At 40.7% G+C, this 26,700-nt stretch overlaps 2 protein-coding genes across 9 annotated transcripts in view; one reads left to right on the top strand and one right to left on the bottom strand.

Annotated features, from left to right (window-relative positions):
• Positions 1–5,597, top strand: part of DENND1B (DENN domain containing 1B) — a 258,748-nt gene extending 253,151 nt beyond the window's left edge. For both annotated transcript variants that reach the window (XM_050961408.1, XM_050961407.1), the window contains 2 exons: positions 1,289–1,505; positions 3,823–5,597. In XM_050961408.1, coding sequence (XP_050817365.1) covers positions 1,289–1,505; positions 3,823–4,380 — 775 coding nt within the window. In that variant the 3' untranslated portion in view covers positions 4,381–5,597. The remainder of the gene's footprint in view (positions 1–1,288; positions 1,506–3,822) is intronic.
• The window catches only part of CRB1 (crumbs cell polarity complex component 1), a 219,743-nt gene that overhangs the window by 15,735 nt on the left and 177,308 nt on the right, over positions 1–26,700 (bottom strand). For 4 of the 7 annotated variants that reach the window (XM_050961358.1, XM_050961359.1, XM_050961362.1 and 1 more), the window contains one exon: positions 21,299–24,990. The exons of 1 other annotated variant lie outside the window; for it this stretch is intronic. In XM_050961358.1, the coding sequence (XP_050817315.1) occupies positions 24,775–24,990 (216 nt within the window). In that variant the 3' untranslated portion in view covers positions 21,299–24,774. Of the gene's footprint in view, positions 1–21,298; positions 24,991–26,700 lie in introns of those variants that run through there. 2 more of the 7 variants (XR_007775369.1, XR_007775370.1) reach the window with 2 other exon arrangements.

Below are 26,700 nucleotides of genomic sequence, written 5' to 3'. Positions count from 1 at the left end.
GCTAATCGGAGATTTGAGTCAACATCTCAATAGTGAATGAAAGATGATAAATAGTATGGGGATATATCATGAAGGGTCATGGAAGTGAAGTCAAGCAGCATATGTGAGGGCACTGAAACTTGTGCCTAAGGGGTCAGTTGGGACATCAACCTGGAAGTTGAAGTCACTGAGGATGAATTTGGTAGCTTGTGAGGAGAGGAGAGAGGGTCAGGAGACAAAATCAGAGAGGCAGGCTGATGATGAGGAGTTGGGTGGATGATAGATGAGAGCAGCAAAGGGAGTTGGGGAGAGGACCATGCAGTGCTGTCCAGAAGGGAAAGAGGAGGGTGAAGGGCTTGGAACTGGCAGGAACAGGAGAGGAGAATCTCAACACCCCTACCATGATCCAAAGCAGGGAATCTGTGAGAAGGAGAGGCCTCCATAAGAGAAGGGAGCTGCAAAGGCAGTGTTAAATGAAGGGATCCAGATCCCTGTGAGAGCCAGGGGCTGGAGATAGCCAGATACGAAGAAGTTGTGATCTTTTTAGAGATGGAGTGAGCATTCCAGAGATGGTAAGAGAAGGGGAGAAACAAAGGAGTGGGGAAGAAGGGGAATGAGTATGAGTGTAGAAATGGTGGTGGCGATGAGTGTGGAAGGTGGAGAGGGAGGGAGGGCTAGGACTAGGGTAGATGTGGGACCTAAATTAAGAGGCATGCAGATGGGGGACCTATATTTATGCGGGTGGGAGCCGCTGACTTTCATTCTCTCCTTCCAGCCACTTGGCTACAGTTGTTGAATCCTGCTGTAGTTTTTAACTAGAATGGTAATAAGCATTGAGACTGGAGTTACAGTTGTTGTTACTTTGATGAATAGAAAAAGTATCTACATGCTGCCAGTAGCGGCATGATTTTTTCTCCTTGTTTATCAGTGGTGTCTATGTTATCATTTTCCAGTCAAATGCTGTTAATATGTAGAACATATTCTAAAAGGCTGTTTGTTTGTACTCCGTGAACATTATTTTCATAATGATACGCATAAAATAAATCCATCACTGCTTAATGCTTACTTTACAAGACCTAGCCTCCTCTTTTATTCCTTGAGCATGTAGATACCTACTCCCTGCTTGCACCTACATCTGTCTGCATGTTCTTATTTGCAGGTGAAATTGTCAGAACAAACGCCTGGTTAAGTCCACTTTCAAATTCAAATGGCCTCTGAATAAACTATCCTTATTTACTTACAGAAGTTGCCATTCTGACGTCATAAAATATTTTACGTTTTTAGCTGATGGCAAGTTTATTGTTTTTAGGTTATCGTCTGAAGACAGCGAGGAAGCTTCCACTTATTTTTATGATAGTGACGATTCTGGTGAAACAGGAGTAAAGTCTTATCACACAGGAGAAATGGACTTGCTGGGAGAGATTTTGGACACGCTGAGCACACACAGTTCAGATCAAGGAAAGCTCTCAGGAGCAAAGAGCCTGGATTTCTTTAGATCAACGGATGATATTGATTATAAGGCTATGGTTAGTCATCTTTTTCATGTGTAAAGCAACCTCATTAATTTAGAATAGAAGCTGGTGGAAGCTGCATGTATGGCCAGTTTATACAAGAATGGTTCATACGGTCACAACTGTGCCTTGTGCTGCTCCAAAAAACAGAAGCATATTTTTCTAACAAACTCATGCTGATAGCCACAGTATGAATGCACATCAGCTGAAGATTTGGGTATACTCCTAGCCAACTTATTGATGGTGTGCCATTAGAAGTGGTAACCACCTCTAATGGCTAGTTAGGAATCCTACCCTGCTGCTGCACAGGCTTCTTATGTTCTCTCTCTCTATCCCCTGGGCAGGAATTGGTCTCAGTTATAGTTCTACAGACTATTAATATTAATTTGGTCTCCTCTATTGAAAGTAGGTGTAAGTATATCACTCTGGGGAAGTTTCCCAGCTTGTTTCCCAGCTTGGATCCAAGTAGTCATTGCTTTAGAAACCATTTCATTTTCAGTGTAGCAGTTTAAGGCTCCATCCTGCAAATGGGTCTGCCCACTCGAGGCCTCTAATTCAGTTCACAATCCCATTGGACCCAGGGCACAGATTCTTTTTCAAGAGCAGAGCTTCTGCTTGAATCTTCAAAATCTTCATCAAATCAGCTCCCTGGTGTTGGTGGCCACTGTCAAAATACTTTTGTATCTGTAAGTTCCAACTCCTGTGTTTAGTACTTAAGATTTGCTGTTGTCAAAAGCACTCCCATATTAGCGATCCTTTGCTGAATCAATTAACTCTGATGCTAATCCATATCAACACTGATGTTATAAGCACCACACAAGGATTGCATTAATAAAATGTCCATTTTGTTTGTGAACTAAAAGATGTGTAACTGATTACCGAAACGAAGAACAGAAATCCCAGTGACTATAGGTGAGACAAGATGGGTGAGGTGATATCTTTTATTGGAACAGTTTCTGCTGGTGAAAGAGACAAGCTTTTGAGCTTACTCAGAGCTCTTCTTCAGATCCGAGATATGTACTCAGACTTCACAGCTAAATACAAGGTAGAAGTACCCCAGGAAAATCTGCTTCTGTACGGGGGAGGAGGGGGAACCTCTGACTGCACACCTCTAGTTGTCACCTGCTATTCCACACTGGAACCCACATGAGGTGTCGTTAAACAATTACAACCCAGGGGGACCACATCCTGAATGAAAGCTTTCTCAAACCCCCTCTTCTGGCCTTCAAACAACCCCCCAACATCATTATCAGAAGCAAGCTCCCTAGAGATCAGACATACCAATTCAAAGCAGCATCAGACCCTGCCAGAACAACAGATGCAAAACCTGTAGACATCTCTCTGTTGCTACAATGAGCAATGTCCCCCACAACACATCTTTCAAGATCTGTGGGTACTACACATGCCTATCACGACATGTAGTGTACCTCATCCAATGCGCTAAATGGCTCAATAACAACAATGAGGTGAAAACAGACAGTCACTGGGCTCTCGAATGCACTCACACAGAAAAGTAATAAAGACAAAAACACCCTATCACCTAGGGGCAAACACTTTTCACAAAGTGATCACTCTATATCTGACCTGTCAGTCCTCATCCTCAAAGGAAACCTGCACAGCACTTTCAAAAGATGAGCCCAGGATCTTAAAGTCATAACTGTGCTAGACACTAAAAATCATGGTCTTATAAAAACATTGGATTTATGGCTTATTACAACAATCTGTAACCCACTAACCCCCCTTTTTTTGTCCTGTGACTGGAGACAAGTTAACTGTCCACTTCACCTTGAAAGGTCTTACAGTGTGTTTTAGCTACTTACGCTAAACAACCTGTCCCACCTTGCACTTAGCAGTGACCTTGGGAATATCTTTTCCAAACTTGGAGAAGACCTCCGTGGAGCTTGAAAGCTTGTCTCTTTCACCAACAGAAATTGGTCCAATACAAGATATTACTTCAGCCACTTGTCTCTCTAGTATCCTGAGACCAACACTGCCAACAGTGGCCATGGGTCTGAATCTCAATTTCTTATCTCACAATGCAAAACCACCACTGCAGTTGACACAAGCTATACCTTGGTTTACTGCACAGCTGTGTGGTCAAGGTTGAATGGGCAATTGAAACTGAACTCCTTTGTCATTCCTAGAGGTGATCTTTAAACATTGGGATGAGGCAATGTCAAAAAGCTTGCATTGCAGTTTCCCTGCTATGCCGTTCTGTATCTAGGGAAATCCAGGGGATGTATATCCTTTCATGAACACAGGATTTTTCTTTCAGTGATGTGAGTGCAAGGGTTGTTCTTGTGACATTAACAATACATGTTCTTTGTTTCAGAACAAGTCTAGTGCACCTAGTGAGAGCAACCTCGCTCTGCTCTGTAGTGGTACTAATGATCCAGTGGAGTGGAATCTTGGTCAGGATGATAGTGTTCTCCATGGGAAACAGCTCCCTCCATCGCCAAGGAAGCAAGTTGATTTTAGTGACCAGATGGAATCTGTCTCTGTGCTGCAGGAGGAAAATAGTGACAAAATCCTTAGTGCTGACCATGTGGATTTCCCTAAAGATTTTGTAAAGTCATCTTCTCCAACACGATCAGTTGCACAACTCGCTTCTCTGGAATTTTCCCAAGTAGATGACTCCTTCCATAGGAAGATAAAACCGAATGAAACACTAAGCAATATCTCAGAGGATCAGCTCCCAGTGAACCTCTGTCAACATCCATCCATTCAAATTCCTTGGCAAAAAGAAGGGGATGAAGGAAAGGAAACCCTAGAAGAAAGCGGGCTTCTTCGTGAAGTTGTGTCATTATGTAAAATGACCTCTGCTTTCCACCACAGTTTAAACATTTCAGAGGATCATTACTCCAGTAATAGCAGTGGAAATAAAGCATAAGGGAACTTTGAGAAGAGAAACTACTTCCATGAGAGGTTAGAGAGAGATTACTCAGGAGTCCACGTAATACATGATAACCAAAAGATCACAAAGGAATAATTACTTTTACATTTTAAAATACTTCTGTTTGTTTAGTACATGGATTTAGACATCTGCTTATATGTTTCTCAGTTAATTCATTGGCTGTGTTGAAGTCCACAAGATGGAACTAAATATACTAATGCACTCTTAAATCAGGTACTAGTTTGTATGTATGTGAAATATACAACTGGTGCATGGTGCTTACTAATGTTCCTTTGTGCATATATCCAGATACTGAAGGTACTGTATTGATCCTGTTGGGCATGAAATGAACAAAACAGTTTAAATTTTTCAGAAAATTACAAATATCGATGTTTGTAATGATTTAATTGCCTTAATCATTTGGGAAAAGGTTTAAATATCTTACAAGATGACTTGCAAACATTCAGAAGAGCAATAATGATTTTCCGTGGCAGGTATCTGCTTAAGCAAAGGGGAAAAAGACCTTTTCTAAACTAAAGGATCTCTTGTCAATAATAGGGAGCTTGTTATAAACAGAAACTGGCCATGTCTTCCAGACCTTGAAAAGATGGTGCATTCTTTTCTCTTATGAAGTGCTGAATTATAATGTGAAGTTACTTAACTTCTGTTTACAACTAAGGCACTTTAAAGACATATTATCCAGTGTCTCAATGTAGATGTTTTCATCTAGGAATTTTCAGAAAGGAAAGTGTAAGTGAAATTGATAGATTTTATTGCTGTTTTTTAAATTTCTACAATTTAATAATTCTGTACTAAAATTAATTTGTGCCACTGCTGAACATGACCATTTGATTTTTACAAGCCCCCTTTAAAAGAAACATTAAATTATTGCTTTTCTTCTTAGGAGTTTTGTTTAATTGAGCTGTGCAGTATTTTAAAGAGAAGTGAATGAAGATTACTTATAACACTAGACATCAAATTGGTTCAGCTATTAAGAATGCAAATTACAAGGAAGGGAATTAAATGGATGCTGCATGTACTATATTTAGGCATAAATGTTTATCCCCCTTCGAGCATGTAGCATTCCTAAAGGATATTTCTGTATTTAAAATTCAAATAGTAGATTCCTCCCTGAGTGGAGCACATCTCTTCATTGTCCTTGTCTACCCCTCTTTGTCCCCACCCTCTGTGGATCAGAATGAGTACTTTCTGGGGTGAACCACACTAGGCCAAAAATGGCAACTTTGAATACTGTCTTTTGGCATGTGTAACACAAAGCAAGGAGTAACAGGATTTGGCATTGCGAGGAATGCTCTCCCACTCTTCCTCACCAACAGCAGGAATCTTCTTCTGTGGCAAGGACGGCTTAGTGGTATCCTCAGCACAGACCAGGGAGAGCAAGTTGAAGAAGTTAGGGGTTAGGGGCAGATTGGGCTGCAGTACTTTGGTAGTGGATCACTGCACAGGTTAACACCAGTTGTCATGTTTGGGTTTACAAAGGAAGTTTCCTCTTGGCTAATGCAATTTGGCTTTTCTTTTCCTGTTTTATCACCATGAGCATCAGGCAATTGGTTATGTCAGGTGGCTCAAGGGAATTGGTGTGTGATCCCTTTGGGGAGGTTGCGGGGCGGTGGCTGTTTGATGCTCTGCCCATGAGATCTAGTGTCTAATACTATCTTGTCATTTAACATGACTTTGTTGGCAACATCCCTGGCATTGTAAAAGAAGGTCTTGTATCCCAAACTACAGACTCCGGATGGGAGAAAAGGAGCAGGGAGGCAGATTTTTAGCAACACCACTGGTGAGGATGGGCCGCATGACTGGGTAATGGTATGAGGCCCCTCCACCAAAGTGCCCCGTTTTACGTACAAAGGAAAAGGTCAGGACTCACAATTCATAATATAATGGCCTTGGCTGATTAGAACATGAAAGTTTTTATAGATGTGTTCAGTGTATATTTCTAAAGAGGACCTCAGCAGCTTATTGGTGCTAAGGATGATTGTACGATTTGCATCTTGATCTGTCTTAGGGTTTTCTGTAGTACATATCACCATAGTCCCTGAGATGCAAGTGGAGTCTTTATTTGTGTTATCCCAAAAAGTGGCACTTGGCAAAGCTGTGTTTGAGTTGCCGAGGACCAAAATCATTAACCCATAAACTATTAAACATTTTAGCTGGGTTTTCAGATATCAAGAAATAGGAAGTGTCAGGTCTGAACAGTGTTTAAATGGGGGAGCTCGAAGGAAAACACAGGATGTTGCAGGAGGTGGTACAGGGAATCGGGAAGTGGCATTTTTCTTTGATGGTCCTGAATCAGTACCCAAGTGGGTTATGCTGTGCTGTTAGGGGCATTTAGGATAAGACAGGAAAAAGAAAAGTCCTACCAATCTCTTAGCACTTCTCGTTTGATTGCTACTCTGATAACACTAGAAAAATGAAATGTTCAGTTGCATTCTTATTTGTGTAACTGCATTTTGCTAACCTTAATTCCCAGATTCAACTGAGTACAGTATTCTTTTCCTGTTGTGTGGTGTTCCTGTGTACAGTCCCACCCTTGAGAAGGCAGCTTTCCTTTATAGGTTTAACAGGGTTGCCACTCTCTGGTAGCGTGCCTCCTTGCATATAGGTCAGAGAAAGTCGCTCTTGCTGCATTGGGTGCCCCCTTGCCACTCATTGCTTGCTCTGCAATAGCCCTTCTTCAAATAACTTGCCCCTCTGGCTAGGTTACCATTTAGTCCACCTCTCCTGGTGGGCTTACAAAGTCCAACAGGACAACTGCCCAGATGCCACTGCCAGACACATTCAACCCTCGGGCTCTGTGCCACTATACCAGTGGCAGGCAGGGGAATGCGGAGCCACCTGTTATATCAGGTTCCAGCTTAGCGACCTTATAATGAGCAATCCAGGTCCTCATTCCCATTCCCTGGCACTGTTTCCCCAGTCTCCTTCCTACCAAGCCTCCGTATCTTCTCTTTCCTGGTTCTCAGTTTACTACTGGAGCCTACTGTACTCCCCATGGCTACTTCACCCCTCCTAGCCTCTTGCCAGACTCCTTACACCAGGAAAGGATCCCAGAGCTTACTCTCGCCTTGGAATTCCTCCTTGCTCCAGGAGGGCTCCCTCCTCCCAGGGGAGCAACTGCAGACTCCTTTACCTGCAAGCTGCCTGCTGCTTTCAGCCTCTTGGTTTTTTAGTGCTGGCCCAGCCCTCCGCCAAGCTGGGCTTCCCTCTCAATTAACCCTGACCCTCCTCTCAGGTGATGTCAGGTGACCTAATTAGTGCCTCAGGCCCTCATTCACCCTATCAGGGCTGGTGTGGGGTGCACACCATATCACAATAAATGAAATGAATTCTTGGGTAGGGCTAGGAGGAATTAGAATGAGATAATGTGAAAAGACATTAGGAATCTACTGGGATAATAGGCACTATGCACATTTGTAAGATGTTATATTAAATGCTTTTATATCTTAGAGACTTATCAGTTTCTGTCTTGGAGGAAAAAATAAGGTTCTCAGAAATTCCAGTCATGTTTACTTTTAAATCTATAAAAGCATCTTTCAGGAATGCAGCATAAGATTTAAGGATGGGGTTTTCAAAAACATCTAATGGACCATCTTTCACTGACTTTTGATAGGAATTGGGCACCTGACTCCCTTAGGCACTTCACTGGAGGATAATTTGTAGACCATACCAGGTTGCTAATGTCCCTTTAATGATTATTAGGAGTAAAGCACTGAAAAAAATGATTTGGGATTTGTACAACATTGATGCCTTGAGGAGTTATTGTTTTATAAGTAATATTCACATCTCTGATAAGTGAAATTGAAGAAGTAGAAAGTTAATAGATGACTCCTAAGATTCAAATTTTGAATTATTTTTATTGCAATAGCCATGAATGTATTAGGGTTGCCACACTAATGTCAAATCCTTCCCATATTGCTGATGTGATTCGTAGAATGTTTACAGTATTTTGACTATTGTGTCTTCCTTCTTTTTGAACCTACATACCTTAACATATAGCCTCGTTGTCTATATCTGATTAATTTAAATTTAGCCACATTTTTAGATTCTTTACCACTTGACATCAAATGTCTTTTTGAAATGCTAAATTGGTGCCTTATTTAAACATACAAAATTACCAGGCATCTTCCATGTTGACAACAAAAAGCCAGTTAACCGTGCCAAATTTATCAAATAGAGTAGCAACTCTGCTATATCCAGCCAACACAGCTCTCCTCTGTTCTTAGTGCAGTATCAGTCTGTCTGTAGGTCTACAATATTTTGATTATCACAGAGAGTCCCATGGTAAGAAAAATTGTCCATGTCAAGGATTTTACAAGTTTTCAACTATTCTCATCTGTGTGAATTCTCCTAATGCCTTCTAAAGCATCAGCGTTAATCTCCATCTACTGGTGAGAGCTGAACTCAGTTCAGTGAAAAAGCTGCTCAGGACTCCAGTAGAGGCACCTGTTTTTTAGCTGAATCAGTATCTTTATGAGCATCCCATTTTCCCCCCATGAGGGAAATAAGAGACTTTTTTGATTTAACATTGCACTCTCTTATCCATACTTAGGGACAAAGTCCTGACCTAGTCAGTTACACTGGGACTTGGATTTCAGGTCTTCAGTTCATCTCTAACAGATTGTGCACCGTGCCTCCATGAAGTGAGCCATATCCCCATTCTGCTTAGAGAAAAACAACATGAGAGCATCAGGAGAAGGGACAGTCACTCTTCAGGATTCCCCTCTCTGACTTTTCCCTGTATTGTTACATTGGGGTGATACAGCTGGGCCCCTCAACCCGTGAGCAGAGGGTTCGTCCCCCAGAACCTATGGATCTTATTGGGTATTCTGGAGTCCTGGGCCTTGTCTCATTCCAGCTGTTTTGCAGTGTGACTCCAATGAAGCCTTTTCATCAAATCCCGCGCAGGGGGGAAGCATGATCTGTGGCCCCCATTATAGCCTTCTCATCTCTCCATGTGTAGATCCCTAATACGGTGAAAATCCTTTGCAGAAGTCCAGGGGTGGACAGAACCATGGATGCCAATCCCTGCCCTCCCTGTATGCATGCAGAGAGAGATCTGTACAGGAGATGATTGAGGACAGTCTGTCAGTCACAGTGCCATGTATTGGGGTATTGTCACTTCAAAAATAGGTTTGTTTTGAGGGAAGAGTGGAGTTCGAGAAGCTGAGAAATAATTGTCCTGACTGAAACCTTCACAGTCACGTAGCATTTCTGAGAGTGATATTGCTGATTGGCTAAAGGTGGGATTTTCACAAAGTCTCAGCATTAGCTAGACTCTGCTTTCAGGGAAGTCAGTGGGCATTTTAACATTGACTTCAGTGGGAGCAGACTTAGACAAACACTGAGCAACTTTGAAATCTTGCCTAACTGTTAAATTTTTTAAGATTTCAAAATTTGGGTTTGTATGTCTTTCAGGCTGTAGAATGAGTTTTTCCTAACCTCATGTTATTGTTAATTATATATTTCTAGGCAAAGAAATTTTAAACCAGTTAAATAGCCTCTAATTTTCCATCCACAATTAATTGTGGGTTCAGTTCTACAGAACAATCAGTTGTGCAACCCTCAAATCATATTGGTAAATGTCTGTAATCTGTTTTATGTGCATGTAATTGATTGAGGGAACAAAACTTCATGCAGGGAAACTAGATTCTAGGTTGAGACCCTTTTGAAAATGTGACCCTTTGTGTAATAAAACTTACATTAGTAGCCCATTCAGGAGCAAAGAGCCTACACAACTGCTGATCCATGGAAACTTTGCCCTCCATCCTCCCTGTCAATACTGTTGCAAGGATTGTAGCTGTTCCGAGGGGTTTACATAGGGGTTTCTGTCTTAGCAGATGCTTATTGTCACATAGGGCACCATGGGCTGACTGCCCAAAAGGAATTAGGTGCCTAAGTCTCTAGTTTTGGGATCACTGCTATGCCCAAAATTCCCACTGAAACCCTAAAGGCACCTAAACCCACTGGACTCCCTAGAAGCCCACATTTCTGCCTCTGAGCACACACAGTGCTTCCTCCCCGTGGGCAACTGGACACCTATTTCCTGTGTAAGCCCCAGAATGATGCACAAACCAGGAGAAAACAAGCTTTCAGCGTTGAACTTGCCTGAGGGGTATAATCCAGTAGGCATGCTCAAAGGCTGCCCACTGAATGAGGCCCCCATAGATGAGCTTATACAGAACAGTCAGAGGAAGCAGAGGAAAAGGACCTCTCTTGTATCTTTTAGCACAGTGGTTAGGGTACTGCCCAGGGAGGTGGGAGAAGAGGTATGAACAGGGATCTGCCACCTGTCAGGTGAACGCTTTAATCATGTGCCTGTGGGATTTCAGCGGGGCTGGGGGTTTCAACCAAAATAATTTGGTGAAGTTATGCAAATTTATTAAACGTTTTGGTGTCGCTGAATCTGCATTTTTCACCAAAACAAGTTTAGGTTGAAAACTTTTGCCCAGCTGTAGTTGAGATGAAAAGTTCAAAGTATGAACTATAGCCCAGGTTTTACTATAGTGAAATGTGCTCAACAGAAGCTAGTTTGTATATTACTTAGGTCACTTTTAAAAGGATTCACATTTAAAATCCACTAACAGTATTAGCCCTGGAACAATAGAAGTGGAATTCAAGTAAATTGACATTTGATTCTGATTGTTTAAAATGCTGTTATGTTTCTGTTAAAGTAAGGGAGCTACTTGGATGTGGAGGGACACGTATTGACTTTCAAAAAATTACTGGATTTTGTGCAATATTTTTCCTTTTCTTTTTTTTGAAGTAATTTAGTTCCAGCAAATATGCACATCTGCTTTTCAAGCAGATCCTTGAGATCATATTTTTGGAACTGTATAAAATTACATGTAGCATTTTAATATGGTTGTATGATAAAAATATAAACAGTACGTTGTCACCTGGCAAATATGCATCTCCAAATGTGACTGGAAATGATTGTGTTTTGTACTATAGTAATAGACATGGTTTCAGCAGTGATTAATAAACAAGTCAGCAAAAGTAATAATGTCTATCTTCTACTCACAGTATGTTACCAGGACATAGTGGGAGTAATTTCTGTTTAGACATTTAGAACTTCTGATGCTTAGTTTATCACTTGATTTTTTTTAACAAGTTAAGCATCTATTCTCAATATAATCAATACAATCAATGCTAGATAATACTTTATGGTGGTTACTGTATGTATATCCAGAATCTAGTTTGTGACAGCCTTATTTGTGATAAATCATTGCTTAAATCAATTGTTGCCAGTACCTTTTAATTTTTTGTAAATTAAATTATATATTGATGTACATTTTGCTTTAACGTTCAAGCTTCTGTCGAGAACTGGTTTAAATTAATTTACTTGAATGGGGTGATAAAGCACTGTGGAATAGTTAGTTTTGGATGCAACACACAAACAAGCATATATTGTGTTAATTCACCATTTTGTTAGGAGAAGATAAGTAAAAATGTTTCATTTGTTCAAGGAAATAACTGTTTTTTTTAGATCTGTGTCTGAAAGAGAGAAGGAAAAAGCATCAGCATTGAACAGAGAGTAATAACCTATCTTGGCATTATTCCTAACTTTTTTCAGAGCTTTTTTTAGCCATCTTCGGAAAAAGTCTTTCTAAAGCTCTTATGGGCCAGTAGGGACATCTTTAATTACTTACAGGAAAGACATGAAGTACAGGATGTTTTGAGATGCAATGCTTTTTTTGATCCTTTTAATAATCACAGAGGTATTTAAATAAATTGTTAACACTGTGGTCTAGCATGTTTATAAATAGGATCAGCCACTGGCTTTTATTAAAACTGCCACCAAATTTAGGACTTTACTCTGTATTGTCGCACATTTTAGCCTACAGTATGAAGTCATCTCCAGAATTACAGACCAGACCTTAAGACTACTACCAGTAGCACACTGTGTATGTACAATAAATTGTGTTTTTTCCAAGTTATAATGTCAGTGCAAAGTTTTTGGTGAACTCCACATTACCATGAAGTGCCCCACATTGTGTTATAAAATAAAATTTACCAAAATCAGAGCCAGTGTAGTGTGCAGGTTTTTGTTGGATGTAGTGATATGATTTACATATCTCATGCAAAAGGATGTGAGATTGTCTTTTTCCATCAGAAGTGTAGTTTAAAACAATATGGTGATGTTATGCTACGAGCTTTTCACAACCCATTTTGGCGAAGCTAATCAAGTGTTTATTATTAATAATTAGCATTTATATAATACATCTTCAAAGTGTATAAATATTAACTATCACAATGTCCTGTGAGACAGGCAGCTGATATGCACATTATCCCCAAGCTAGACTCAGAAATGTTAAGTGATTTGATCAAGCCTACACAGGGAGAGCCAGCAGCAAAGCAGGCATTACAACTCAATAGTTCCTCCTAGCCCCATGTTCAGACCACTACATTATACAGCCCCCTCAAATATTGGAAAACCAGAAAATGTTTGGTTTCGGTTCTGTCAGACATCCCTTAAAAAAACATCAGTGTTACAACAAAAAGCAAACCACAACCTTAAAGAAATCCCAGGAAATACACAGTAACGGGAGCACTACCCAGATAAACTGAACTCTGCCTGCTTTGGGATGCAGACATGATAACTTTTTAGGTAATGATTCTTGGGAAATAAGCTGGGCTTTTCTAGGGTACCTAACGCTTTATGGTGCACAAATCTCATAGATTTCCAATGGATTTGGGGCCCAAACTCCTTTAGCCCCTTTGAAAATTCCAGACAATTATAACCAATGTTTTTATGGCATTTTTAATCTTTAGATCTCCAAGCACTTTGCAGAAGAAGCAATTTGCAAAGGAAGCAAACATTTCCCCCATTTTGCAGATGGGGAAACAGAGGTATTAAAAAGTGAAGATACTTGCCAATGGTCATATAGCAGTTGACCTGGATTCAATGAAAGATATTACCTCACTCATCTTGTCTCTTGAATTACTCCTGTCAGAACTGTAGTGACATTGTCACCATGAGCAGACAGTTGCTTCTTGGATGCAGTGCGAGAGAGCGAAGTACTCATCCAAGTATGAAAACAGCTTAATATAAAAATTAATTGATTCATTGGTTTTCTTTCAGCTTCAGCTTACAGTGTAGGTGCAGTTGAATACTTTAAATGCTGCAGTTACTGAAGTTATTTCCTATAGTGAGTATGGAGAAGTACAGGGGATACAGCAGATAGTGAGTAGCCTTATCGTTTGACCTTAAAGTGGCAAATTTTAAAGCAGCAGCACTATAGGGCTACTCTAATCCTGTCAAGAAAAATTATGTCAAGCATTTGTGGAAAGAAGAAATTTTCAGAGCGCTTTGGTAAAACAGTCAAATGGGACACACCAGGTAATAGCCAGGTTGGTACATTATTAAGAAGTGTGGCTTATTAGGAAAAAATGTAACTCAAAATTCTGTCATTTTGTGGGCTTGCTTAGGTATGGAGGTCATGAAATTGCTATTCATGAATGGCGGCCATATCATGTGCTCCATAAACAGCGGAGAACATTGCTATTGCAACATACGCATATGCATACATGGACGATGGGCAAATCATTTCGTTTTCTTTGCAGAACACCCAGTGCCTGAACCCTCATGATCACAAAAGAAAAAGTAACTTTATCGAATGAGGGATGTAGATTTTTATTTAATGTGACAATTCCTAACAACAACAGAAATATAAGCAATGCCTCAAGTTACGATGTGGATTTGTTGATATCCAGTAAAAGCAAAGGGGAGTGAGTTTGTGGTTTTGCTTCAGTCAGGAAAAAATGCTGACAGCTTCTTTATTAAACTTTAAAACCCCAAAGGTTATCAATCCTGTTACAAATTGTGCATGAAATATAAACAAGAGCTAGTGCTAAAGGTAAAGTTAAGGGACTGCATTTGAAATATAGACTATTGCTGACTTAACACCCTCTCCTTTAAGTTTCCTCTTATAGTATAAGGGCCAGATTCTCACCTGGTCTATATTGGCATTGCTCCATTGGCTTCCTTCCTGAGGTCTATAAATCCTACTCCTCCCCTCAAATAACTGTGAATAGATGATAAAACAAAAATGAGGCTTATAGGAAACCGTAAACTTCACTGCAAATTGCAAATCCCTTCCTTTCTGCCATATTATCAGTTCTTATTTGTTAAGTACTGCTGCTGGGCTCAGTGCTATGCAAGACATATTTAAAGATAGCTCCTGTCCTGTAGAGCTTACAGTATTAAACACCCCCTTCCCCCAAAACACAGGCTTGTCTGCAGGGGGAAGCGTTATCAGTTATCCCAGAGTAATCTCTCCATGTGGACACTTGTATTCTGGTATAAGAGTGCTTTTTTGGGGGTTAGCTTAAACCTCTTCCCAAGAGAGATGAGCTAACAGAAAAGAGTGTCCCCATGTGGGCTATACTAGTATAATCACAATGGTGTGATGCATAACTCAAGTTATGCTGAAAAAACTTTCCCATGTAGACAAGGCCTCGGATAACAAGAAGTTGCTGGGAGATCCAGAGAAAGGTGTTGGTTTTTTTTATGGTTTTTGTTTTTTGCTTTTCTTCCTTCCAGCTTCCTGGGGTGGAGAAAGCACTAGGCTGACGTGGCTCAGTGTCCTGGGGCCTCTCAGAAGAAGTTTTTAGCAATGGTTTGGACTGATGGGCAGCTGGTCCTCTAGAGGTAGTTCCAAGTGTAGGGGACAGCATGGAAGAATGGGCAGAGATGAGGGATAGGAGGAGGACACCATGGTGACATTGGCAGAGCAGAGAAGATGACGGAGGACTCAGATCCATGCTGTAGATTGGGGTGCTTTTGCAGTGTTTTGAAGATGGTCAAAGGGAAACCAGCAGAGGGAATTGAAGGAAGAGGTGTTGTCAATTTAGACTGCAAGCTCTGCAGGGCAAGGACCTTGTCTCCATGTTTGTCTGTACAAAGACTAGCCCACTTATGGTGGTAGGGAAATAAAAACCATTGAGGACCAAATAATGGCTGCACTGAGTAGGGGGATTGCACAGTGATCTTCCACCAATACTAGTGCTGCTGCTTGAACTCCCAGTGCTCAAAGGGATGCTGGTGCTGCTGCTCTCAGCAATGGACAGCACAAGGTCATAAGTCAAAACGTTTAAGAATGACTTCTGACTTCGGGGGCTCTCCTTTTGGGTCTCCAGCTTTAGATTTTTTGGCCTGATTTTCACTGGTGCTGAGTGCTGTTGAGGAGTTCAACTAGAATTGTGAATGTTTATCATCTGAGACTCAGGCAGGCCCAAGGTATCTTGAGATGGGTTCCAAAAACCAGAAGTCACTGTTAACTTTTCTCTGCTACTTTTCCCTTCCTTCCGCATGCACCCTTCTTCATCTCGACTTTGGCTCTGAGAACCATAATATAACTCCTAATATCTGCAGTGTTATAGTATCAGCAATTTCTTTTATTCAGCACTAACCTCTTCCCTTTCATGAGTATAACCTATTAATATAATACAACCTGTTTAGCAGTGTGGAAGATTATTTTAAATGTTCACCTGAATAATACATACAAACAGCTGACATTCGGTCTGCTCCCAGAATAGGTGACATGCTTATTTAATGATTTTGAAAATGTTAAAATGGCGAGCTTGAAATTCAAATGTCATTTTAAAATATTTTGTATTTAACTTCACTGAGCCAGTCCTTTGCTATCTCTCCCTCTGGCATATTCAAATCGGGGGTTAGGGCAGCAGTCTGACACTGTGGAGACTTCGAACAATGTATTGAGCAGTGTTGGCATTTCAGTCTAATTAGTTACAGCCTATTTTGTGATTTGTCTTTGGTCCTTTTGGTTGCTGGCCAAATATTTTTATATCTGTTTTTATATTCCTTTTTGTCTCATTTTGAATGTCAACAGACCAGTATTTGTGTAACTATTTTTTTTCTTTCTTTGTCTTCTCTCCACTCCGTTCTGTGTCAGGAAGTTTGATTCAGCAGTTCTTTGTTTCAGCCCAACTGAGAAAAATAAAGTTCAGGATTGATTGGCATGCACAACACAGTTTGGTAAATGCACATCTTCGGTAGGACCATCTATTTTTCTTGCTAGTGTTTAACAGCCACTGATTTTCCTTAAAGTAGCATTTTTTTGGGCTGGTTAAATCAGCTTTAGGCTACATTACATCAGTGCTACAATGCAGCTGCATCAAGACCTGGATCTGAATTATGTTTGTCAGGCCCAGCTCTAATTTAAACAGACTAATGTAGATTCCATCTCTGGAATCTGATGGGAGAGGTAGGTAGGTATATTGCGCTAAAGCTGGCTGAAAGGATATTCTGGGGCACCTGACTAGTTTACCTGGAAAGTGGGAGGTGCGGGGGAGAGGCAATAAAAGTGAAAAGATAAGCACCACCCTGTGAATTTACGGTTAATGTTCTCAAATTTGAAACACCTAGGCACCGAGTGACACATTTTCATTTGTGAGGTCGATGGGGCAACGGCAAATGAGGAGTAATATCCAGCAGTTGAGAGAGAGAGAGAGAGAAAAAGAAGGACAAACGTTCATAACATTTCTGTTTGACTGTCATGGTTTTCAATGCGGTTTGCTCAATGGTTCTCTGATCACTTGAACGTTGTGTCCAATTCTTGAAATGTCTGTCTTGCTAGATTTGGCACCAATACTTTAGGCAGCCTCAAGAGGGTTGTAGGAAAGTCTTGTATTTTCTGCCCTTAGGTGGGATGTGTCATGTCCTAACCTTTCTAGTCTTGTCTCAGGGCAGCAGAAAGGGTGGCCCATCTCTGCTGAGTGCACACGGACTTGCAGCTTTGAGTGGTGTTTCTGCACAGTAGGGAGAAGCTTGCAGGAAAAGCAGTTTCCAGTTGTTTAAGCTAATTTTCAGTTGTTTAAGCTAATTTTCACTATGGCAAAAATGTATCTACAAACCCCTTTAATTTTCTTCCACATAAGCTCACACCTTGCCAGTTTGACTGTGATGGTGAAGTTGGCCATTGACTGAGTAGCACATAACATTCTATGTACTACTGTGCAGTGACATGGGTGCGCAGCACACATTAAACCAATGATTTTAGGGGACAAAAAGCTGATGTTTAACCTGTGAGTCCTCCACACTATAATCACATGTGCACTGCAAACAAGCTGTACATGTATATTCATGCAGATTAGAATGTCATTGCGGGAGCATTAGAAAGTGCTGTCATCCAAACAACTTGATGTACCAGTGCACATTTTCTGTCCTTTAGGCACTCCCTCTTCAAAACTTATTTTGCTGACACTGTTTTCAGATTTTTGCAGAAAAGTAAAATTCAGCACAGGTGTGAAATGAAACTAGGTGGATTTAAATTGGAAACACACACTTTTGTCATTACTATTACAATACATGCCAATGAAAATTGCACTTCTGGTGAAACTACAGGTGAAATTTGAAATGTCATACACACTACTGAGCTAAGAAAAATGTCACACTTTGAACAGCACCATGAAGAGCACAAAACCAGATGAAGGCCTGCGTAGTTTGTTATGATGGAAAGGATGATTTCAAGTTTTGTAAATGTCAGTGTTACTCTTGTTAGACAATATTGGATGAATTCCTGGTAAATGTAATTGCTTTGCCAAACTATGTTAAGGGGAAAACTTGCAAAATAATAAAAACAGGAATGAAAAACAACTTTTGTGAAACCAAATTGAAATGTAACCCAAAACGGTTTGGATTGGTTACAGTATAAAAACCCAATATTTTTTTTATTCCAGAAATAACATTTAAAGGAAATCTACAGGAAGTCCATCTCACCAATGAAATGAGAATGCTTATTCTGGTCTTTGGGATTCCCACCTTTGCCTTGATTCATAATTTAAACTTTGCCTTTTCAATGTGCAATAGGCCTTGGCACTTCATGGCATGCATCATAGCTGGAGGTTAGGTTAGAACTTGCTTTTATTGGGGTGCATGGGGTATTTCCTATTTTTCACATCAAATGCATGTGCACAATTTAACCAAGACCTTACTCTGCTCCCAAGAAACACACACCAGATGTATCTTTTATAAATGTTACATTTTGCAGCATCTTGACACATGCCAGTAGGTTGAAGGCTGTGCATGCTCCATGGGGGCATGAAAGCCCCTTCCATTCGCTCAACTGTGACGTTTTCTAATAGGCAAAAATTTTTAGTATTGTCAATGACTCAGTGTTCACTTTATTGACTTACGCTGCGCAATCTAATGCTCTTATTTGAATCATATACAGAAGTGTCAGGTTTTGTTATTTGCAAGGCAGTCAGATAAAATAGGGAAAAGGAACACTGCCAGCATCCTGTGATTCCTGGGATTCTGCATTTGCAGCTGCAATGCTTGTCCTGAAAAGAGTGGGTCCCCGGCTCAGGGCTTAAATTAATAAAATGCAATGAAGAATTTTTCAGTTGCTTTGCTAGCTGGAGAATAGGGTAGAAGTTTTCTGCTATAGGTTTCTTGTGCTTGTCACCCTCGTCTTCTTAAGTTGCATCAGCCACTACCACCTTCCTTATTTAAGTTGTAACTTCTATTATGTCCATCATCCGGGTGTTTATAAAAATGAACAGTTAACATTGACTGCTAACTGGCTATTAAACCGGTGTCTCTCTCACTCACACATGCACTCACACTCTGATACTGACAATAAATACTAGCTCAGCTATTGAACAACAGGCCGAATGGATCTTGCATCCTAAAAGGTTATTTGACCTGGATTCTGCCAAATCTCAAAGGGGTGTGACTTTGAGATCTAAGTACACTCTGCTGAGAATGGTCTGCCATAGCTGGAAAACTAAAGTGGAGTTTCTTGAATGGCAGAGTAGCCTATTAACATAAGTCACATAACGCAGCATTTTCTCAGGTAAAATAATATTTTATTGAGGGGGAAAAGAATCTTTGAGAATTACTCTTTTGGGGTTTCTTGACAACATAGTAAAATGTTTCCTTTATGTTCTTATCATTCATCTTTCACAGTGTTACATTAAGGCAAGGCAGTGTTTTCTTTTTATTTAAAGTCCACTGCAGTGAATCCTCATCATTTGTGTTACTTTGAGAAGATCCGAATCCCTTCACATTCAGTTACTAATATGATGGCATAGTTTGGTTTTTAGTGATGGTGATTTAATTTAGCTTGCAACTTGTCCTGACATCCAGGATTAAATAGGTACTGACTCTAAACACTGAGAGTATTCACTGTCCAACACAGAATTCAGATTGACCAGCAGTGGCTTGTACCCTTCCAGAGTGTTGTTTGCACCAATACTTGAAACTCTGAAAACCAGGAAATACAGAGTTAAGGTACACTCCAGCTCAGCCCTGAAAATCTAACTCTGCTCCATGGAGCTGGCCGGAGCCATGGGAGATATACTTAAATATGTGTTAGCCAGGGCTGCCATATACTAAGCAGACAGGAGAAATGACTAAATGTGCCACTTGATATGGTGTGTTGTCCCACAGAACTGTATTCTATCATTTGCCTGCATACACTCCAAATGCCCTTCACTGCGCTATGGACAGCTGTCCAACTGATGCAGGGATGACCTACAGCAGGGCTGCACAGCTCACATTGCGATACGAGGAAAGGTGCATCTACACTCTAAGGGATTGCAGATATCTCATTTCTGTGCTGAGTTATGTTGATTGTGTGTCTAGAGCAGCAAAGTAACCTGTTTGTGCTGTGAGTATTTGTAACAAACTGATAGCATCTCTAACTGCACTGCAGGTTAGCGATGATATTCCAGAGGGAATCCTTAGAACGAGGAACAAGGGGTGGTGACATCTGGCAACCCTCGGATGGTTTATGCAAAGTAGATGCAGGGGTTGAGGATGGGTCAGGCACAGCCAGCTGATATTCAGATTTGCCTTAGTGAGGACATGGTCTGACAGTTTCTCCTATTGTTCCATATCATCCATCTGGTGCGTGGGTTGGGGCATCACTCGAGGGCAGAGTTAAGGCTGTGAGGCAGGACTGGTGTGTACCTGAACTCTGCACCATCCCAGAGTGTACTAGAGATCACAGCTACTGCAACCCATTTTTAAAAGTGCTGCTTGCACTTCCCAGAGAGAGAAGCATAGCCCAGCCTCTCCCTTGGGAAGCTAATGCTACCGCGAGCATCAAAATGAGCTGAAAATGTTCAGTGGGTTTCTAGTAGTTCCAGCTGGCTACTTGGTTTGAAACAATAGCTCTGCTGCCTCCTGAGGCACCTGGCCCTCCAGGAGAAATCAGCAGAGACCAGTAGGGACCAGATGAAGGATTGGAATGCCTCCTGGGGCTGTGAAAGTGCTCACTTCTTCCTCTGGGACAAAAGTGAGAGGGGACTCTTGCCCTTAAGCACCTGCACAGGACCAAGAAGAGTTGGCCCCAATTGTCTCTATTTGACCTTGTCATGGTATAATTCCCCAATCTGAACCTTAGAGTCCAAAAGATGGGGTACCAGCATGAATTCCTCTAAGCTTAATTACCAGCTTAGATCTGATAGGCTGCCACCACCCAAAAATATAGTGTTTTGGGGCACTCTGGTCCTCCCCAAAACCTTCTCTGGGGACCCCAAGACCCAAATTCCTTCAATCACACAACAAAGGGGAATAAACCATTTCCCTTCCCCCTCCTTTCTTCCTCCCAGATCTTTCCCGCCCTGGGTACACTAGGAGATCACCGTGATTCAAACTCCTTGAATCACAACACAGAGAAATCAGGTTTTTTCTCCCCCTTCTCTCCCCCTCCCAGGTGTTCCCTTCCTGGGCTATCCTGGAGAGATAGACAGATTCAAGCTCCGTGAATCTAAAACACAGAGGAAATTCACCTTTCCTCCCCCTCCTCCTCCTTCCTTTCTCCCACCAATTCCCTGGTGAGTACAGACTCAGTTCCTTTGAGCCTTAACAAGGGGAAAAAATTACTCAGGTCTTTTAAGAAGAAAAACTTTTAATAAAAGAAAGAAAAAAGTAAGAAATCTCTGTAAAATCAAGATGGAATATTACAGGGTCTTTCAGCTTATAAACACTAGAAAGAAGTCTCCCCCCAGCACAAATACCAATTAAAATCCATCCAGCAAAATCCACATTTGCAAATACAGAAAACAATCAAAAGACTATAACCGCCTTTTCTACTTAATACTCACTATTCTGAATATATAATAGACTGTAGCAGGGAGATTGGCAAGAAACCTGGTTGCACATCTGGTCCCTTTCAGGACCCAGAGAGAACAAAGCAAAACCCCAAAAACACAAACAAAGGCTTCCCTCCACCGAGATTTGAAAGTATCTTGTCTCCTGATTGGTCCTCTGGTCAGGTGTTTCAAGTTCACTATTTGTTAACCCTTTACAGGTAAAAGAGACATTAACCCTTAACTATCTGTTTATGACAGACCTACTCTCCAATTCCACACTTAGTGTGAGTAACAACAGGAGTAAGAAACAGTCACAAACACCACAGAAAAACCCCAAGTTTTTCAATTAGGAGATGGAGAGCTCGATTCTCAACTGATGTAAATCAGCATAATTTCATGGACTCCAATGGAACTTTGCTGATTTACACCATCTGATCACCTGGTCTTAAATATTTTCCCTTTAACCCACACAATGCATCCTGTCAACATGAACATATTACCAAAGCCATGTAGGCAGCAGGAGACTGATGCACACAGCCCCAGATCCCAGCTACAAAGCACTTTCATATGAATTCTGTATACGGTAAATATTTATGGATCACTTGGTTCCAAACGGCACAATTCTTGATTTTTGAGCAGCAAATATGGTTCTGGCCTGGGGTTAATTTTATTTTTAAATGTCTGATCGCATAGTCCCACAGAACAAAACAAAAACATGAGCAGTTTTTGTGCATGATTTGCCACAGTCCCTGTTTGTTTGCCATTACTGTATTTTAAGGCTGCACATAGAAAATAATAACATTATGTACCATCCATGCTATAAAATTATATACGCAGAGAATTGAGTTAATTTTACATTTAAAAAAAAACTGCAGTAATGTATAGTTCTACTAAACCTTGTTCTGGCCAGATTCCAGATGGGATAATTATATGCTGCCTAGTTTAAATCTCCCTGGAGTTTCACTGGGATGCAGTCCTCACTATCTCTTCCTATCCTACACTACTGGATAGGTGCTGGGTCCCACCTCTTGCCCCTAGAGATATGTGGGGAGCAGCTTGGGGCGGTGATGATGCCAAAACGGTGGATGGGATTGTGTTCAGCCTCAGTGGGTATGTTGCATGTGTTAGTTGATCCAGATCTTCATTTTTTTGGTGAAATAAAATTAATCTGAAAAATTTGCATAGCTCTATACATTCCAAACCTCCTTGTGTTCCTTATTAGTCTGAGTCATCAGGACTAGTCTCATACTATAATGGCTAAGCTAAGCTAAATTGTAAGCCAGTGCTGAGGGCCTCAGTGTCAGTCATCTGAATGTAATAATAAACAAATTAAACCCTGCTAATGGCTCAGCTAAAGCTCCACTGTATCTACTATAATATTTTTGGTTTTTCTTTCTTTCTGTTAGTAGCTGTCATTTGGGTTCATTGAAGTCAGGAGCCACTTGAAAGATAACTGACATCTACTCATTCAAAATATATGGTGCACCAGATTCTACCCTAGCTTTATAGTCTGTGCAATTCCACCGAGTTCAAGGTATTTCACTTCAGTGGAGCTGCAGGAGTTGTAACTAAGGAGCTTCTGTGTTGGTGTCTATTGGTTTCCCGTTTTGCTAGGTGTTTTAGTGCTGGACAGAAGCTTGTTTTGTCCCCTCTTGATTGTTCTCTGTAATCAGCTGATAGTCCATAAAGAATATAAACTTTGGTCAGATTTGGTCCTCAGTAGCCCATTGAAGATTGGGGTTTGGCCATTTAAAAAGGCTTAGTTAGTAGATCCAGCTGATTTCAGTTCTAGTACTGGCATAACCATTTGAGTCATGTACATGTCCAAATGAGGGGCTATGAAAAATGCTATGCACTTGGAACTCCAGGAGAAGTAATTTGGGGGGGGGGCAAATTTTTAGTGGCCTTGCCTCCATTCACTGAGCATTTGTGGGAGCTTAAAGCTTAATTACATTTTAACTACCTGATTCTATATGCAAATCAGATGGCCAGATGTGTGCTGATAACATCTGCACCTACATGTAACTTGTTAGCACAAAACAATGTGGATGCATTTTGGCAGGTGCTAGTTACCCCCACCAATTGGGTGGTTGAGACTTAAGTCCTGTTGAAAAATTACCCCTTTGTGTCTGTATTGTTAGGAGACTTTCCAAACTTTCCTTTGCTCCATCAATTATATTTTACATTTCTCTAGCTCTTGCCACAAAAGTTTTGACATATATTAAGGAAATGAGGTAGGCTAATATCATCATCCCCCAACAGAGGGAAACCGAGGCACAGAAAGGTGAATGACTTGCCCGAGGTCACATGTGAAATCTGCTGCAAAGCTGGGAACCCATATCTCATGATTCCCAGTCTGGCTCTTTAGGTACAAGACAATCTTTCTCCTTTCCTAATATTTTCCAGCAATCTTGGGCAGCACATTTTTGAGCAAGCTTGTCCGTTTTGTACTTAATGTCTATTTATAACCTGGGTTGCATGAGGGATAGTAGTGTACATTAGTGTAGTGACGTAGTCAGAACAAGACAGTGATGGGGAATGCAGGGTTGAAATGATGTTTAGATTCCATGCCTTTAAAGAGGTCTGTTAAATAACCTGTGTCATCTTAACAGTTTGGAGTGTTGTTTTTGATGCTTAGAGAAGGGCACACGTTTGTCACAGAAGGCTACTGGTATTAGAAGAGGGTAGTGAAAGAGCAGGTGAAATGAGCGCATTGAAGGGAAGCAAGCCAATAACTTTCAAAAGGTTTATTTTGCTTCATGGGGAGCTTCTGCAGACCTTCCTTTTAATCCCTGATTAAAGAATGAAAGTAGATATGCCGAGACACACTTCCAATGCTAATACCTCTCATGACATAATTATGATGTATTTATTGTACAGGCTTATTTTATTTCTCTGTGTTGTCTTCTGCAACAATGATCATTAGGCTGTCAAAGGGAAAAGCAAAACAGAAACTGTGGTTCAAACCGTATCTGAGAGACAGGCACTTACATGTTATCCAGAAGCCATTACACTCTGTAAGGTGTACTGCTGATTACCAAGACTGAAAATTCCAGTGCAAACAAAATTGTCCTTTGAGAAGCTGGTCCAGGTTCAAGAAGTCCAAGAAGCTGGCATCAGTTCACTCAAATACTGAAGACCCTTAAGATTATTGGATTAAATGCCAAATATTTTCAACAGCCTCTAAAGTCATCACATATTCCTTGGTATGAAAAACAAAATTAACCACTATTTCCACCATATTTACTCTATTTCCTTTCAGTCAAATGCCTGCCAGTGTGTGGCACAGAGAAGTGTTTTCTGCTATATCAGTCTTTCCATCGGTGGTGGCTGCACCATGTTCCACATCTCCACACGGGATCCCTCTTTCTCCTGCCGGCTGGGGCTGTAGGTCCCTTGAGTTGCCCGTTTGTTAGCAGCTATGATGGAAATCACAACTGCCAAGAAGAGGATCAATAACAAGGCCAACGTTACTGAGCCAATGGCGGTGAATATGTTCGAGATCAAGTCAGCTGTCAACTGAAAGGATTGAAATAATTGCAATATAATTGATGTTAACAACATAGAGGCACACATACTGGAGTTACCATGGTAGGAAAACATTCTGGAATAATAATTTCAAATATAATGTAAGATCTAATATTTTAAAGAACATATTTGCTAGTAGAAAAGTAGATTAGCCTTCCAAAGTTTGGTGCTTTAGGTCCTATGGAAAGTAAATCTATTGCAGCATGTTATCTTTTGAGCACCTACCCAGAGCTGAGTGAATCGCATATAATGACTAGTTTATTTTACAACTTTCTTTCTGTTTGCAAATTATTTGTGAGCAGATTGTGTTTTTCACAAATGGAGTTAGTATTCAGAAATTGTTTGCTGAATTGTTTTTACTAACAATTCTTTGTCCATAGGTTGTTCATTGCAATTCTATGCTATTTTAAATTTTAACAGTTTTCACTGGATACATAGGCGCATGGCATTTCTGTTTCCCTCACTGAATGAATCAGGTTTCTGGTGCGAAAACTTGTATTTACAATTTCAGATTTTGCTTTTCATAAATACTTTTGTAAAATACACCATTCCTTTGAACATTCCTGCCAGTACAGTTGTTTCCTGGAATATTTGCATAAGTCAAATACATAAACCCTCCCTGAGGACTGCATCTTCAGGTAGTGGAAAGACTTGGGTATTCCACTGACCCTGAGACCTCTGCTGATGGGAATTTTGGTAGGGCCACCTAAGCCAGACAGATCTAAGGGCAGAGACCAGAGAAAAGCAGCCCACTGATCCTGGATGAGGGTTGAGTGCTTGATAGGCCAACAACCTATCCTAAAAAAGTGGTAGAAACACAACACAGTAGCTATTCTAGCAAACAGCGCAATAGACACAATAGGGTTGGCAGATCCTTGTTTGCACCCTAAACGATGTCTGATGGTGTAGGAAGGTTTCATACTGAGAACACACAAAGGACATACATGAACATAACTGAAATGCCTTTGATGGGAAATTCAAATCAATAAATATTCACAGAAAACATTTTGTAGTATCCCCCCAGATCGACTACTATGTATAGAGGTTGCGTCTTTAATTATGGAGACATGCCCATGTTTCCAAAATTCCTTTTCAGGAAGCAATACAGTGCAGGATGGATATATAGATTGTATTCCTTTATACCCTGTTTTCATACAGCAATGGGAAAGGTAATAACATCAACATGCGCCGTATATATATAGGCAGACAAATTTTCCAGAAACACTTTTTAGTGTTGGATTTTTGGCAGATGAAAACATTTCTTTAAAACAGTCTTTCTGCAGTCATGGAAGCCATTGAAATGATGTGGATGCCATGGAAAAGTGGTCCCTATGGACAGAATGACCCTGCAAGGAATTGGTCTTCCAGGCAGATTTTGCCATCATCTTTTGATTTGTATTACAAGTGACAATTGAACTGTTGTAGATGCACATGTGCTTGCGGCAGAACTTTCAAATCCAAAATGTTTAGAAACAGAAAACAGCAGGTCAGAACTCAAATCCCATTTCCCAGAGAGTTAGGTACAGCTTGTTACAGAATACTAGTACCCACACTGAGTGATCTGCTTAATAATCATTCCCATGGAGTATGCAGGGATAGTCCTAGTGCTGAGGATAATACTGCATTCAAAACAGAGATACTCTAAGCTGGGCATTAATTCTCTATAAATGCCAAATATACACATCTTGAACCCCACTGTTC

The sequence above is a fragment of the Gopherus flavomarginatus genome, chromosome 7 (genome assembly GCF_025201925.1).
Source record: "Gopherus flavomarginatus isolate rGopFla2 chromosome 7, rGopFla2.mat.asm, whole genome shotgun sequence".
Lineage (NCBI taxonomy): Eukaryota > Metazoa > Chordata > Testudines > Testudinidae > Gopherus > Gopherus flavomarginatus.
This window is presented reverse-complemented; position numbering and strand designations above follow the sequence as displayed.